At 39.5% G+C, this 15,034-nt stretch overlaps 1 protein-coding gene across 3 annotated transcripts; it reads right to left on the reverse strand.

Moving 5' to 3' along the window:
- Nucleotides 1-1,087: 1,087 nt before the first annotated feature.
- LOC139954418 (uncharacterized) lies at nt 1,088-14,895 on the reverse strand. 3 transcript variants are annotated; one of them, XM_071954212.1, is made up of 5 exons: nt 14,529-14,556; nt 8,134-11,631; nt 7,402-7,634; nt 6,419-6,569; nt 1,088-4,823 (listed from the first exon to the last, which is right to left on the reverse strand). In XM_071954212.1, the coding sequence occupies exons 1-5, from the start codon at nt 14,529-14,531 to the stop codon at nt 4,686-4,688; spliced, it is 4,023 nt and encodes a 1,340-aa protein (XP_071810313.1). In that variant the 5' UTR covers nt 14,532-14,556; the 3' UTR covers nt 1,088-4,685. The 3 variants fall into 3 exon arrangements, with proteins under 3 accessions (XP_071810313.1, XP_071810312.1, XP_071810314.1); XM_071954211.1 differs by lacking the exon at nt 14,529-14,556 and adding an exon at nt 14,264-14,283; XM_071954213.1 differs by lacking the exon at nt 14,529-14,556 and adding an exon at nt 14,747-14,895 and having other exon boundaries at nt 1,089-4,823.
- Between the last annotated feature and the right edge of the window lie 139 nt (nt 14,896-15,034).

A 15,034-nucleotide genomic window follows, 5' to 3' on the forward strand; every position in this document is an offset into this window, starting at 1 on the left:
TAATTTCCAATCTGCAAAAAGTGCACTGGAGCGCATCACTTGCTACTAGGGAAAACATGCTGGCACGGCCAACGTGTCCAAGAATTTCAGTGAAGAAAATGCATTCACAATGAATGAGTCATCATCTACTTTTGTTTCTCTTTTTACGATGTGGTCGACGATGACTCACCTGAAAATATCTAGGTAGATGAGGGAGTCCCCAAGATCATCCATTAAGACAAAAGCAATTTTCAGGAGAACATCTTCAAGCTTCTTGAAGCAGCGGGGGTGAGATTACATCATAATGTTGTTGCCCCCTTACCGGAAAATGGTGCGGTCTTATTTTGGAAATTGGATTAACAGATAATGGCGTATGCTTTGTTAGGAAACCAAACATAAAATGCACGTGTGCGCTCACCCAGCCTGGGCAACCATGGAGGAATAAACTAGATCTAGTTTATTCCTCCATGGGGCAACTAAATAAAGGGGCTTGATTGTTCGCAAGTCTCTGCTGATGCGAAGGCTTTAAATCCTGTTTACGGTCACAGGTTTCACGATTGTATGATAAACGATGATTGAGTTTAAAAGATTTACATTAATTAAGGTCACAGCATTCCAATGAACAAATAAATTATTTAAAAAACATTTTAAAAACATCATGGCTCTCTAGAGAATTATTTATTCTACCTCCATGATTCAAGCAAATAACCACCAAAATTGTGTAGTTTTTAATTATTTTCTTGACCTTGAACAGGCTGTAATTTTGAGGTGTTAACAATTTGGTTCAGTCTTCAAAATGGCAGACATAGTTCAAATAGTAAGAGGAAAACACACACTTTCGAGGGATATTTGTGCGTATAATCCCTTCTTTTGAAACATATATCATGTTGAAAAATTAGTTTTTCCTCCATGATCTAAACAACGCTTTTTTATGCCCGAAGTGCAAAATCTGATTGCAACGTGCCCATTTAAGTTGTTTTCAACAAAATAATAATAAACCATACACCCATACACAGCCCTGTGACAGTTCCAGTCAGTGTTGTATTGTTGACAATGAATCAACAAGTAAGCTCTTCAATAGAGGATTTGTAGTGGTTTAATTCTTCTCAAAGGAGATGTCAAACAATGACCCCAAATATGCAGGTCAAGTCTCAATCCACGATTCAAGCCGAGTGTCTGTGCCAATTGGACAACTATAAAGGAAGTTCCTGAAAACTTTATATACTTCTTTAAGATATAGCACAGGATTTGTAATTAACAGGAAAACGAATAATCACATTCAATCTGGACCCAGTTTCATAAACCCTGTAAGCACAGAAAAATCTTGCTTAGCAGAAACATAGTACCCAGCCGACATTCCATAAAGATTACATTGGTGCAACTGGCAGCCCACCCAATTTTTTGTTTAGCAAAGAAATTTGCTAAGCAGTGTTTTCTGCTAAACATTTACACAAGTTAAGCAGCCTTACTGCTAAACACTTACACAAGATTACACTCAACTCGGGGCAACAATTTATGCAACAAACTTTTTTAATTTATGAATTAGGGATGACCTCAGCTGTCACCATTGTCAAAAACTACATACAAATTGAAGCTGTTAAAGTTTTTAAAATCATAAATAAACAACCCACTAAGTACAGGGCATTTATCCAGTCTCGGTTAAGACACTCATGAAATCGGTTTGACAGGATTACTTCCAAAAAGGAGAACATTAATTGCAAGAAACTAGGAAGCATTGTTATGTAGGAATCACATTGAGTAAGATGTGTTTGACTACCACCTAGGGTCCATTTCACAAAGAGTTAGGACTAGTCCTAACTTAGGCCTAGTCCTAGGAGATACAAGAAACTTTAGGTTAGTCCAAAGTCCTAACTCGAGATAAGACAAGTCCTAACTCTTTGTAAAAAACAACCCTGGGTTAGTTGGGTACCAGGGAGGGCAGAGATGGGCTCGTCCTTGGGATAGCTTGTTGAGAAACATATTGAGAACTACATGCATCCAAGTTAAGAAGGAGAAACACTGGCACACAGAATTGAACTACAATGGATAGGTCTACAGGTTGTGGACGACTCAACAAGTCTTGTCTGAAGTAGGATTTGAAACTTTGCATGGTTGGAGTTTTCCCTCAAATAGAGGAGGTTTGTGCGGTAGCACCATGTGTAAACTCTTTTGGTCCTAAAAAGAACTTGTGGTTGGCAATTATTTTCTTGGAATGTCAACTTTCCTCGAGTCCTGCATGTAAAATAACAATCTCCCATGACTTCAATGGATGCCCGAATCACTGAGTACTTTCTGGCTACAACAGGTAGAACTTACATAAAAGAAGAATTCATTTTTCCCCCTAATTTAATTTTAGAATTTGGAATCTCATTTTAGATCTCCACCCATGATTCAATCCCATGGTTTGGTTAAAGTATTATAACAGTTGGGTTTTGATTACATTCCTGTTACAATCTGGGCCCAATTTCATAAAGCTGTTAAGCAGAAAATACTGCTTAGCAAATAGCTTCACTAAGCATAAAAAGGGTGGGCACCAATTGCACCAATGTAAACTTTGTGGAATTTTGGCTGGTAACCAGTTTCTGCCAAGCAATACTTTTTAGTGCTTCTCAAGTTTTTTTGTGCTTACAGACAAGCTTTATGAAATTGGGCCCTGTTTCTTTCTGATGTAATCTGTTTTATTTGTGTTAGTTTAGGTTGCAGTACAATCAAGCTTGTAAGATCAAATTGTTGAACACCCAATACAGATAAGTTCACATTTTAAACACTATAGTTTAAAAAATAAAACAAAATAGCGGTTAAATGACTGAATAAAACAAAATATAATCGGTTTCTCTATAAATAATTATTTGTCTGACCCGAGTTTATGCTTTTCCCCACTTAACATGAACCATGTATATATAGTATTGCAAAATATGAAAGAAGCGCTAAAACAGCATTAGAAAAAGTTGAGGAGAATATAGAAGAACTGGTAACATTCTGGGAGGGGTTTGTCATCAAAAATGTACATGAATAAAGAAGCCTGCTTAAAAGGAACCCCTTCTTCATAATCAACAAACACTTATATACATATCTTAAATCCAACAAATTCAAACATTTTTAAATATCGTGTCCACACAAAATAGTGTAATGCAAGTGTGTGTATACTTAACAGAGTTTGTAAAATTGATTCACCCTTTTTCATAATTACTATTTATCTTTCACTTTTCACTCCAAGAAGTATTCCTTTTCCTTTCTATGAATCAATAATTAAAGGCAGTGGACACTATTGGTAATTACTCAAAATAATTATTAGCATAAAACCGTTCTTGGTGACGAGTAATGGGGAGAGGTTGATGGTGTGCTAGTCTTTCGGACTAGCCAACGGCGCTATCACACGACCGTCGTCTAGCAAAACTAAGACATATCATGTGACGCGCTCTAAACCAATGAAAAGGCAGAATATTGGAAAGTGGTGTTATAATATAAATTATTGTGAGAAACGGCTCCCTCTGAAGTGCCATAGTTTTCGAGAAAGAAGTAATTTTCCATGAATTTGATTTCGAGACCTCAGATTTAGAACTTGAGGTCTCGAAATCAACCATCTAAATGCACACAACTTTGTGTGACAAGGGTGTTTTTTTCTTTCATTATTATCTCGCAAGTTCGATGACCAATTCAGCTCAAATTTTCACAGGTAGGTTATTTTATGCATATGATGAGATACACCAACTGTGAAGGCTAGTCTTTGATAATTACCAATAGTGTCCACTGCCTTTAACACAAAAGTACATTTTTTTTAAAACTGTTGTGAGCAAGTAAAGACAAGTCTTGTATGAAACAATGGGGCAGAGCTTTGCTGAAGGACAAATCAAGAATAACTGAAAATGAAAGATTATTGTGTCATTGTAAAATAACAGAATAATTTCCATCCTGTAGTTTTCAATGAAGCGACACCATGGAACAAAACTGTAACAAGTTTATCAGATGATCACATTTTTAGTGAAACAATGAAACAATTTTTTGTGAAGAAAGCTTAATTGGATTGCAAAACTTAAAAAATAAGGCACATCGAGTTAACATTGTTAAGTTACCGGGCTCAAATCGGCCTGTTAAGTTAACATCGCCGTGGCGGTAACTTACCACCCCGATAAGTTACCGGCTGTATGCACTTGGACTTAATATTGGTAAATTAACAATTTGCGGCGCTAAGTTAACCATTCTAAGTCCGATGCGAACATGGCTTTAGATGAAAAATATTTCTCCTGAGGACATAATCTTTTATCTCAATAATGAAATGCCAGTAAGCACCAGTAACCCAGAGAAATGTCTTCACTTGAATTCTTCAAAGTACCCTCGTTCTTTGTGAAAATATTGAAAGAATATATACAGCCTCCTTAAAGATCAGAGCAGATTCATACAAGGCCATGAAATCAAAAGGCTAAATGGTTCCATTGGTTAGTAACTGGAACCATTTTTTTAAAACCCGCTTAATAACACTAGTGTCACATACAAATTGACATTGACAATGAGAGTGTATGGAAACATTGACAGTGATATTCCACACATAACTCATCAAGTATGACATCTATTTTTGTAGAATTAAACATGAAAAAGGTAACTAGCATTTGACCCCCCCCCTTGCCCCACCAGTCTCATTTCTCTCTCTTTCTTACTTCCTTTGATTCTCTCACTAATTGTTTAGCACCTTCACTGATGCGTTGTTGTTAGATACCATACATCTCTTTAGTGTTCGCTCGGACAATGTAGAGAACTTCATCCAATGGGAGACCTCGCAACTGGGCAATGCGAGCTGCCACAAAGATTGCCATGCTAGGGTTAGCCCAGCGCAAGTACTGTGGACACTGCAAGAGAAATGGCAAAATGTATATTAAGCAGAGGACAAAAATTGTTTGTGATACAGATGGATTTATTAAGACCAAGAATTTAGTCGGAACATATCATCTAAGACTAAAATACATTCTCCCGATGGTGAAAAATAAAACACTTTAAAAATTGTCATTTTAATAGTTGTATTTTTACACAGGTTATACATTTTAAATTAACTCTTGCCTTCATGGTCATTGTGGTTAGAAGGGGCAAAGGGGTTGATTTGCATGAAATGTTACCAATTTTATATACATGGGCTAAAGGTATTTTTAGTTTGCTCTGTTTTTTTATAATGTTATACCTGAAATGTCCCCACTGTTATGCCTGAATTTGGGAGGGTAGTTCAGTTACCAAGTAAGCTGGTGAATAGACCGATCCATTAAGCTCCGCCCCATTGCGTATTGACCAATCACAACGCAACGAAGGTCCGACAAATAAGGTCTGACATGCGTGCGCGTATGCTTGGCGCGCGTGGCAGATTGTGCAGAAAGGCATTGGAGAGGCTAATGTGTTCTTGCTCACATGTGCGTGGTAGGCGGAGCCTAATGGATCGGTCTATTATAATGGTTTCCCCCAGTAGTCATAAAGACTAGAACTAAGGTTTTTACAAAGGATACAAACTCAAATTTTATCAATCAATATTCTCAATGCACTAAGGCTTTTAAAGACTACATAGATTCAATAAAGGTTAGTTCAATGCTGCATTAATTATGAACAGCTCGTGAAGTGGTCATCAACTGCTCCACTTCACATCTCTGACAAGTTGATGTTAAAAAAAGGGAAGGCTGAAGCACTAAAGCATCAGAGTAAACACTCAAATACTCAAGTGAAAACACTCAAATACTCAAGTGGACTAAGGTTCAGTGATTTACTCATTGTTGAAAGATCAAGCCTGTGTGCTTCGTTTTTGAAAGGGCACCAAGGCATTTTTCATAAAGTTAAGGGCCCCCTCTGAGGAAATTGTACATTTCTACTGGACTCGAGCATTTCAAGGGCACCAAAGCAATGACCAGGGGCAACCGAGGCAATCGCCTTTGATGCCTCAGTGAAGTATCAGGCCTGGGAGATATTTTTGGGAAACTTTTAACTTGACAGCATTCTAGTATAAAGGAGTGTGAGATAACAACTTCATAAAAGTCTCAACCTCTCCAAGTATCAATGGACTTTGGTGTTGACTTGATTTGAAGTTATTCAGATAAATAAAAGAGCAGAAAAACAAACACAATATAAGACAAATAAACAAAGTTACAAGGAAAACCACACAATATCCAAAAATAGCCAAACACAGCCAACAATTAGTCTTCTTCCCATAAGGCCATTAAAGAAAACAGCAAAACACAAGTTACAAAGTACAGAATTACCCAAACAAATTACAAAGTACAACATTATGAAAACAAGATACAAAGTACAAGATTACAAAAATTAAGTTACAGAGTAAAAAATAGTTAATGGACTGATGATGCATTTATACAAAAAGTCGTTTTTGTCGGTAAGCAGATGCACCAGCTAATTATTTTACCTTATAAAATACGAAAACATTTCCCAGCAATCTAATACCTCCTTGACATACCTGCTTTGGGAGGAAGTACGGAGCATCCGTCTCCAATATGATCTTTTCAAGAGGGATTTCCGAAGCAGTTCGATGGACGGGGTAAGCGGTTGGGAACGTCACCAGTGCCGTTAAACCGATAAAGGCTTTGGGAAAAGCTTGGAAGAATCTCCTGGGTAAAAAACATTAAATTCTATTTGTCAGAAGATGTAGAAGTCTAGGTGCAAAAGTTTGAGGTAAAATTTTATATATTTTATTCGATAGCATTATTTGGAATTCATCTTGACCTAGAAGCTGAGATGTTATTTATAATTTGTGATTCATCTTGAATTCATTTTTAATTTGATATTCATCTTGAATTTAAAAAATAGATGAAAAGAAAAAAAAAACACTTTGCAGAACTACCAGTTGGAAGTTCTTCCCTGAAATGTTTTAGAGAACAATGGTCGATGACCTGACATTTTAACCCAAGCTAAGTCTTTCTTAAAATTTGAGAAACAATCTTGGCAAAATTTCATGAAGGTGTTAACCAGAAATACTGCTTGATAGATTTGTTTGCTTTTTTAGCCAAAAATGAATGGGTCACCAATCACCAGTCACAAAAGTGAAGCACAATGTAACTTAGGCTGGTAACTTGTTTCTGCTAAGCAATCATTTTTTTGTGAAAAAAAATATGTTGTGGAGAACCCTGATTAGGTAAATTGCTAAGGCTTTTAAGCCGTTTCTGAATTGGCGACTATGGCTACAGCTACGGCTGTTGCTAAGGACGTCCTTCACTTCAATGCCTGACAACGTGGAAATCTAGCCATAGCCATAACTGACGCAGCCTAACAGGCCTGTATGCTTCGCTTTTGAAAGGGCAAGGGCACCAAAGCATTTTTTCTTTGGCAAAGGGCACCCTATGAAAAAAGTGTAAATTTCTACCATTGACCAGGGGTCATTGACCAGGGGGCATGGAGGCAATCGCCTTCGTTGCCTCCATGAAGTATCAGGCATGGCCTTACCTTGCCTCCTCAGGGGAACCAGTGAAGCAGTGACGGTGTATCTTGTAGTTTCTAGGTACAATCTCACTCATGATGCTTAGAGTATCCTCTTCCGCATCGCGGCTGTGTATGACGAGAGGTTTGTTCGTGTGGACGGCAATCTCCAGTTGACGGCGGAAGACTTGAAGCTGCAGCGGCCTGTCCGATGTGCAGCGATTGGAATAGTCCAGACCGATCTCTCCTAATGCTATGGCCTGAAGGGGAAAGAAAAAAGGTCGGGATATTTGTTGAAGTTCACTTCCAGTTGTTAAAGGGTTTGGGTACTTTTTGTACAGCACTATTTACTTATGCTTCGACACAAAACACAATGTCCACAGATTTACATTAAATATACATGGTTTAAAGATAATGATGGTGAAAATATTACTTGCTGTGAGGTGCTGTAGTTTTTGAGAAATGAGTAAAACAATGTCACAAAAATAATTTTGTAAATAAATTATTTCTAAAAAACTTGGCGTCTATTGAAGATGAAACTTCTACAGGTAAATTATATTACATACACCTTCATTCACAGTAAGTAGGGATTCATGTCAAAAAACAAACTTGATCTACAAAAAGGTTTCAAAAGCCTTTTACCCTTTTATTTTTTATGTTTAATCTTTTTCTTCTCGTAGCCCCTTACCTAGAGTGGCTTTTAGCCTTAATTGGGGCGAACTTGCATTAAAAAAAAATAATGATAAAAAAAGATCTCACCTTGGGATGCTTCATACATCGGATGATGTTCTCCTCAACGACACCATCGTAGCTCTTTGCATGATGAGGATGACATCCGAATGCCGCCCAAATGTTATCCTCCATCACCAAATCCTCCCAGATTGCCCCCCTCTTGAACGACTCTGGAGTACAGAACACTGCCAGGCAGCCGGCATAGTTCCTTGGAAAGTTGTGAACAGTAGAGAACTTCTTAAAAGTCCCACGGAAATCTGATCGCTGATAGAGGAAGTCTATGTGACAGTGAGTGTCGATGTAGGGTACCGAGGATACTGGATAGTCAACCACAGGACTAAGTTCTACGAGGGAAGATGGGTGATGAGGTCGTTGGTACGTCTTCCATGGGCTTGACGTTGTGACCTCATTCGTCCACGGGGTGAATCTAGTCGGAACAATCGTGCCCGGAGTTCTGTTCATCGAGGAGGACCAGCCGGCAGACCCGGTGGACCAAGGTCTATAACTCGGCGGACTGGCTTTGACTTCAGACAATGGGGATGTCAAACCTCTTGTCGCTGGGAATTGATTTGAACTCGGTATGGCCACCAGGTTAGGGGAGCGAGTAGTTCCACTAGTGTAGACACATCTTGGACCTGAAGTCGGTTGATGAGAATTAAAAGGTAAGCTACTTCTTGACCTTTGATGATCTCTTTTGAGGAATCTTGGCGGGATGTTGTCAGACAGAGATCTGATCTGATGGACACCAGTTGTAGTGAAGGCTGATTCACAGTCTCCTGTGTTGGTGCATGGGGTCTGGAATCCATCTCTTTTCCATGGGTATTCACCTGGAGCTTCCGTATTACCATACTGCGATGACTCGGCATTTCGATGTCTGCCATCCGTAGTTTGATCAAAATAAGTGGAGTTCTGCTCTGAACTAAACTGATCAAAAGCATATGGAAGGCGTGGAGAAGTTTGGGCTTGGCCCCCACCCCAGATGAGTGGTGTCGGCCCAGTCCATGTGCTTGCCCTGGTCCTCCTTGTCTGTATGGCAGGAGGGCACACATAGTATGGGGACACCGTAGCAACATTCTTTTGCATCAAGGGAGAAACAAGTGGTTTAAGATCTTTATCCTCAGGGTAAGAAGACACCTTGAAGGGAGATACTTGATGTTTCGGTCGCACCTTGTTAGACTTTTTTCTTCTGAAAAATTCTTCATTGTTACTAGACATGATTCCATCTATCAGTGTTTCCCATGCATCACCGGATCCTGAGGAGTTAGACAGCTCACCTGCCTCCAAGTCTTCCTGTCCTCTTCTGGTAGTTTCCTTCGGCTGAGTCAAAGAAAATGGCAAAGTATCAGCAACTTTACTGGCTGTTGGTTCTTCATGTTTGTCCAGCCACTCCAGAATGAAGTCTTTCTTTTTCCTTGGGCAAGGAAGTTCGGATGGTGGTAGGGGGTCGACTGCATTCTCAGATTTCTGTGGTGCAGCATTTGATACTTCAGATTGTGGTTTAATCTCCCTGTCACTCTGTTCACCTGAAATACATTTTTTTATTGCAAGGCTCCTTGGGGTGAATCGAGGCGCAGACTTTGCAACGTTTTCTTTTTTCTGCGACACCTTGTCCTTCACTTGTTTCAGAGTTTCTGCTTTAGCAAGGAATGCCAATTTCTCCTTTTCAGAATCGTCAACAAGAATTTGAAAAACTGAGCGAGGCTGCATCATGCTTTGGGCCCGATGAGGAGTTTGCTGTTGAAGAGACTTCTCTAGCTGCGACTGTCTGACGTTAACTCCAGGAGAATCTCCGTCGGGTTTCTTGGGAGATTTGCTAACCTGTTTTGTCGGCGTCACCCCAGTGCCTTTCGGTTCATCCTCCTGAGGGGCAAAGTTAAACGCATCATAGATGTGGTCTAGATGAACCTTAGCAGCTGGTGGCCAGGACTTCCTCTGTTGCTGCTGCACTCGGTAAGACTTGCTCTGATCACTTGCTCTCAAACTTCCCGCAGACTTGGGCCGTGGTGGTTGTCTTCCTCTGAGGGATGGACCCAAGACCGACTGTAGCACACGTTTCGAGAAGAATCCTCCTTCCTCAGGTCGTGGTGAAAGTGACCTCAGTTGCATCTCTACCGCTCTGCTCACCTCTTGGTCACATTTGGTTCTTGAACTTTTAGTTCTGGGGACTTTTTTTTCATCTGGGGATGGACTGGTCACTACTGTCTGGTCTTTAGTACTGCTCGGTGATGCAGTCGGCTTCTGCTTTACTTTGTGACCTTTTGTGCTCTTCTCTCTTTTGGTTTTGGGAGCATCACTAGAAACTGAAGGACTTTTTTTCTTTAAGATTGCCTCTATTTGTTTAGTGTCTAACGCTGCGCCCATGTCGTCACTTCTTGGCATCTTGGAAGATTTATCCTCGGACCTCAACTTCCCCGATGTCTTTGTGCCTTTTTCTAGGCTAGAACCACATTGATCATCGCCAGCACCTCGTTGTTTCAAAGATGGCATCTCAGGATAATCAAAGGTGCTGTCCCAAGATTCCACATCAAATTCACCGTCAACATATTTCTGCTTTATTTTCTGCTTGTCCGTAAGGCTTACACGCTCCTTAACCTTTTTGGTTGCACTATGTTTTCCTTTCTTCACACTTTTTTGTTCTGGTTTAAAGCTTTCCTGTTGTTGAGATGTGATTTCTTGCAGAAGCCCAGTATTTTTACAATCCACTGTGATACTGCTCTTCTTACAGTTAGCTTTTGATGTTAGTTTTTCTGTATGTCCCATGACACCACCCACCTCCACTCCTGAGCAACTCTCATCAACGCAGTAAGACGACTCAGTGTGCAGTTTCTCAGAACCATTTTTTGTCGGAGACCCTCCCAAGGCATTCTTGCTCATCTTAGTCTTCAGCTGCCGATTGCCTGGAGACAAATCCAAATCACTGTGGTTCCTCTTCGAAGAGTTGCTCTCTGAACTACCACTGTCAAAAGATGCACATCCTTTCTCAGTCTCTTGCTTCTTTCCTGCCACCTCATCGGGGGCAACAGGAGCATCTTGGCTACTCTTGTTTTTCCTTCTCCTACTCTGTAGTTTTCCCTCTGGTCTGGTTGGCGAATCTTTACTTTGAGTTCTGTTTGGCGAAGCTTTACTCGGAGTTCCAGTTTTGGCCTTGCTATGCACTTTCTTTACACAGCTTTTCTCAGTCTCAGTCTTTTGAGTATTTGGACAGTCTGTCCGCTTATTTCCCGAGTTTGAGGCTGGTGGCTGCAACGACTCTCCATGATGAGCCTTCGAGGCAGCATTTTTTGAGGGGGTCCAACTTGTTGAAACTACTCTCCTGAAGCTCTTCGCCTGGGCGGGCAAGGGGAGCGAGCGGTTATTTCCCTCTGGTTGTTTGATCATGATGCTCCTGGGTGACGTGGTATCATTCTTGGTCTGTGGTGATGCTGAAGAGAACTCCAAGCTCGCAAACTCATCATGGCTGTACATGTTTGTAAACTTCCGGTCGCACCATTCCGAGAAAGACATCCCTGAATCTTTATATGCCATCTGTGAGGAGAAAAATATAAAGTAATTAGAGCCAATAGATGTTAAATTTTGCATTGAGATAAAGAAAATTAATTTTGGTTTTTTACCTATAACATACACCAATGCTTTAGTTAGTATGACACTGCTCTAGAATTGCAAAGGTTGTGGGTTCGAATCCCCCCCGAGTAATATGCCTGTGATTTTGTTCACAGAACTCGGGTAAGTACTGAGTATTTTATACAGTGCTAACACACATCGGTGTATACGGATAAAAAACAAAATGATTATAACTAGTGTCAATTCTGATTGTTCATACTGCATCGTCGGACAAACTCTATCAAATGCTTCTTCCTCATGATACTGCATGTGACTAAACATTTGCTGAACATGCTTTCTGCTTTTGTTGTTTGTTTTTCCCTTCTTTCTTTAGAGTAATATTACGGAATTGGTTTTTGCTAACCAAACAGTTGCTGGTAGTGTTAGTACTTTATGTAATCCACCATATCCCATAAACTGACAAACCTGTCGAAGTTTGAGAATGATCGGCCATCTGGGTCACAAGAAAATACATTAGTGAATAAAATGATAAACCATTTTTGCATGGCATCGATGCAAAAAGAAAAATGAACAAAACGCTCACTGAGCGATAAACTCCAAACAACAAATATGACATTTTCTCAACAAATATGACATTTCAAGACAATAATATTTCATGAGATGTTTTCTTCTAAAAAGTTCTATCATCATCATCAGACCGTGTAAGTTTTATCTGTGATCTTCTCGATTTTTTCCCCTGACCAATTCAGTAACATTCCTTTAACCACAGCCAAATTTAGGGTGCACACAACTAAGTAATAGCAAGAAAACAGAGCTCTGACCTCATAAACATTTTGTAAGCCCTCAAAATATTCTACAGGGCCTTTTTGGACATATTTGGAGCCCAATAAAAGGAATGCAATGTACATATTTTGCCAAGCGGTGACCAGCAGGTTGTTGACATGAGGTATTTCATATGACATACTGTAGGCCTTGAAACAAACGCTCAGACGTTGGAAAACTTTGGTTTGAGGGAGAATTACTTGACAGGCCTTGGGACTCCATTTAAATCAAATTGGGCAGAGGATTTTTTTTTTTCTTCTTATACTTCACATTTTAATATGAATACTAGGGAGTTTATTTGGTGGGCTGCACCCCCAGCAAAACATAGCTACCTCCAGGTTGGTCAGAAATAAGGGCCATGTCACACAAGGCAATTTACAGGCAACCAGTTTCAGGTAATCTCCAAGAAGCTTTAATTCATTCACATTTGAATGTCCACATACATTCCTTGGGAATGGTAAGACATTGTATGCAAAACTACTGTGCTACCAAGGTGGTCCTGTAGCATGCACTGCCATTGGTTGCCTTCAAGATGCCTGTAAAATTTAATGCCTCCTGTGACAAGGCCTACTGTACAAACACTGTACAAACACTTGACTCCCTTCCATTGTAGTCAGATGCTGTCCAGTTAATCAGATTACTGGCACTGTTTATGTGGCTAATTCAAACCATCCCATTCAAGAATGAAAGTGTGAAAACTTTGTTTATAAAGGTGTTTCACCCCCCCCCCCCCCCCAAATGTCAAAAGGTGTCATCATGGCAGGAAAATGCCAATTGGCATGCACTTGTCAAAATTATTCAAAGCTCGACATCCCACACCATTACATGAGGTTTCCTTCCTCCATGACCATTAATAAACCTCTAACCCCCTGCCCTGGAATACATAAACTTGGTATAAAATGTATTACTAATTCTATGGCTTTGTTTTTATTTGAACTTTTTTTTTTTTACATTTAGGAGTGGTCAAATAATGGTCAAACTAAGTGCACAGCCACAATCATGGGTTCATATTTTTTTCACTTCCACATTATGACCAACAGTTTGAAAACCACGGTACTGTCAGTGTAACTGTCAGTGTCAGTGTCACTGATCATAGTCAAAGACAAAACATGTTATTTGTAAGTACCAACCAATTAGGCCAAGTAAAATAAATAACATGTTGCTCGTCCGGACTTTTTGAAAAAGTTGGTGAGGGAGGTCCTTGTTATTTGCTATTTTTCAAATTTTTTGTTATTTTTTTCAAGATAGCCACGCCCACCATGTCTAAGATGGCCGCCATATCGTATTTGAAGATGGTTTTATATGGTTTTATGAGTATGTTCTGTATGTCCTGAAATTCTGTGTGTGTGGCATCACGCCCTGTGCATATAGAACTGTGGTATGCAAACGTGAAGGGCAAAACGTTTCAAAGTAACAAGTTTCTCATTTGCGTTTTGATAGCTTTTTTTTGAAGGCCTCGCCTACATGTAGGAACGATGATGAAATTGCTCTATAAAAATGAAGGGTACAATTTTATTTTTTTAAATAACAAATCACAAAAAAATCGATGCGGCCACCAAAATCGAGGCGGGCGGGGACGAGCAACATGTTATTTATTTTACTTGGTCTTGCTATTAAAAAAAAAATCACACACACATTCAAATCAAAGTGTCACAAAAATGATAAAAACAATTTTAAATGGTGCTTGAATTGAGTTTTTTGCAAACAATTAAATGAAAAGGTATGCAAAGGAAAGAGTTAGGCCTAACACTTCTTAACAGTATAACCATCCTACCTCCATGGTATAACACAATATTTGTTGACCATTTGGCATTTTGGGCTGCAGAAGACTAGCTGGAGAGCTTTTAAAAACAAATCACACACTTCTTAAAGTTAAACAAGTTTAATTTAAAAAAAAAACAAGAACTATTTTCTTGTTTTTCCGACAACTTTGAGTTGCAAATGTATTCCCCACTACCAAGGCAATAATGCACGCCTTTTCTATTTAAGTAAAAAGCTATAGCCTATGATATAAAGCTTCAATAATGAATGTACTTCACCATATAGATAGATAAAACAGCTCCAACAGTTTTTCATAACCTCCTCAGTCTCTCTCCATCAGTTTGCATTGAATTGAATGGACAAATTATTGTCCGCCACGTGCGTGGATTACTTTTGCAAATTCACAATTGCCCGCCACTTTTTGGACGTTGTACAAACAACTTCACTAGAAAAGAACTATTCTACCTCTAAGCATATCAACATCACTTTCACTTACCTGATTTAGTCACAAACTGCTGACGATTTTGACAGAAGAAACTGGACAGTCCAAAACTTCGTCAAAACTTTATTCAAGGACAATTCGGATTAGCCCACCAACTAATTAGCATGGTACCCTTGTAAATAATACATTGATATACTGTGGTATTGACACTAGGAACCAGGTCAAAAAGCTTGAGCAAGATTATTGATCGTCAGATGATGGCGCCCTTTACTATTTATAGCGCCCTGCACCATAAGTGAAAGTATGACACATGAATGAGGTCAATGTTGCCCCTATCAAATA

The sequence above is a fragment of the Asterias amurensis genome, chromosome 2, assembly GCF_032118995.1.
Source record: "Asterias amurensis chromosome 2, ASM3211899v1".
NCBI lineage: Eukaryota > Metazoa > Echinodermata > Asteroidea > Forcipulatida > Asteriidae > Asterias > Asterias amurensis.

Bases quoted from the DNA above. Each gene is read 5' to 3' on its own strand.
- LOC139954418 (XM_071954211.1), bottom strand. The intron at 7,635-8,133 runs GTGAGATCTTTT...TTTCCCCTTCAG, and splicing joins GATGTATGAAGCATCCCAAG to GCCATAGCATTAGGAGAGAT. The intron at 6,570-7,401 runs GTAAGGCCATGC...TTTTTTACCCAG, and splicing joins GGTTCCCCTGAGGAGGCAAG to GAGATTCTTCCAAGCTTTTC.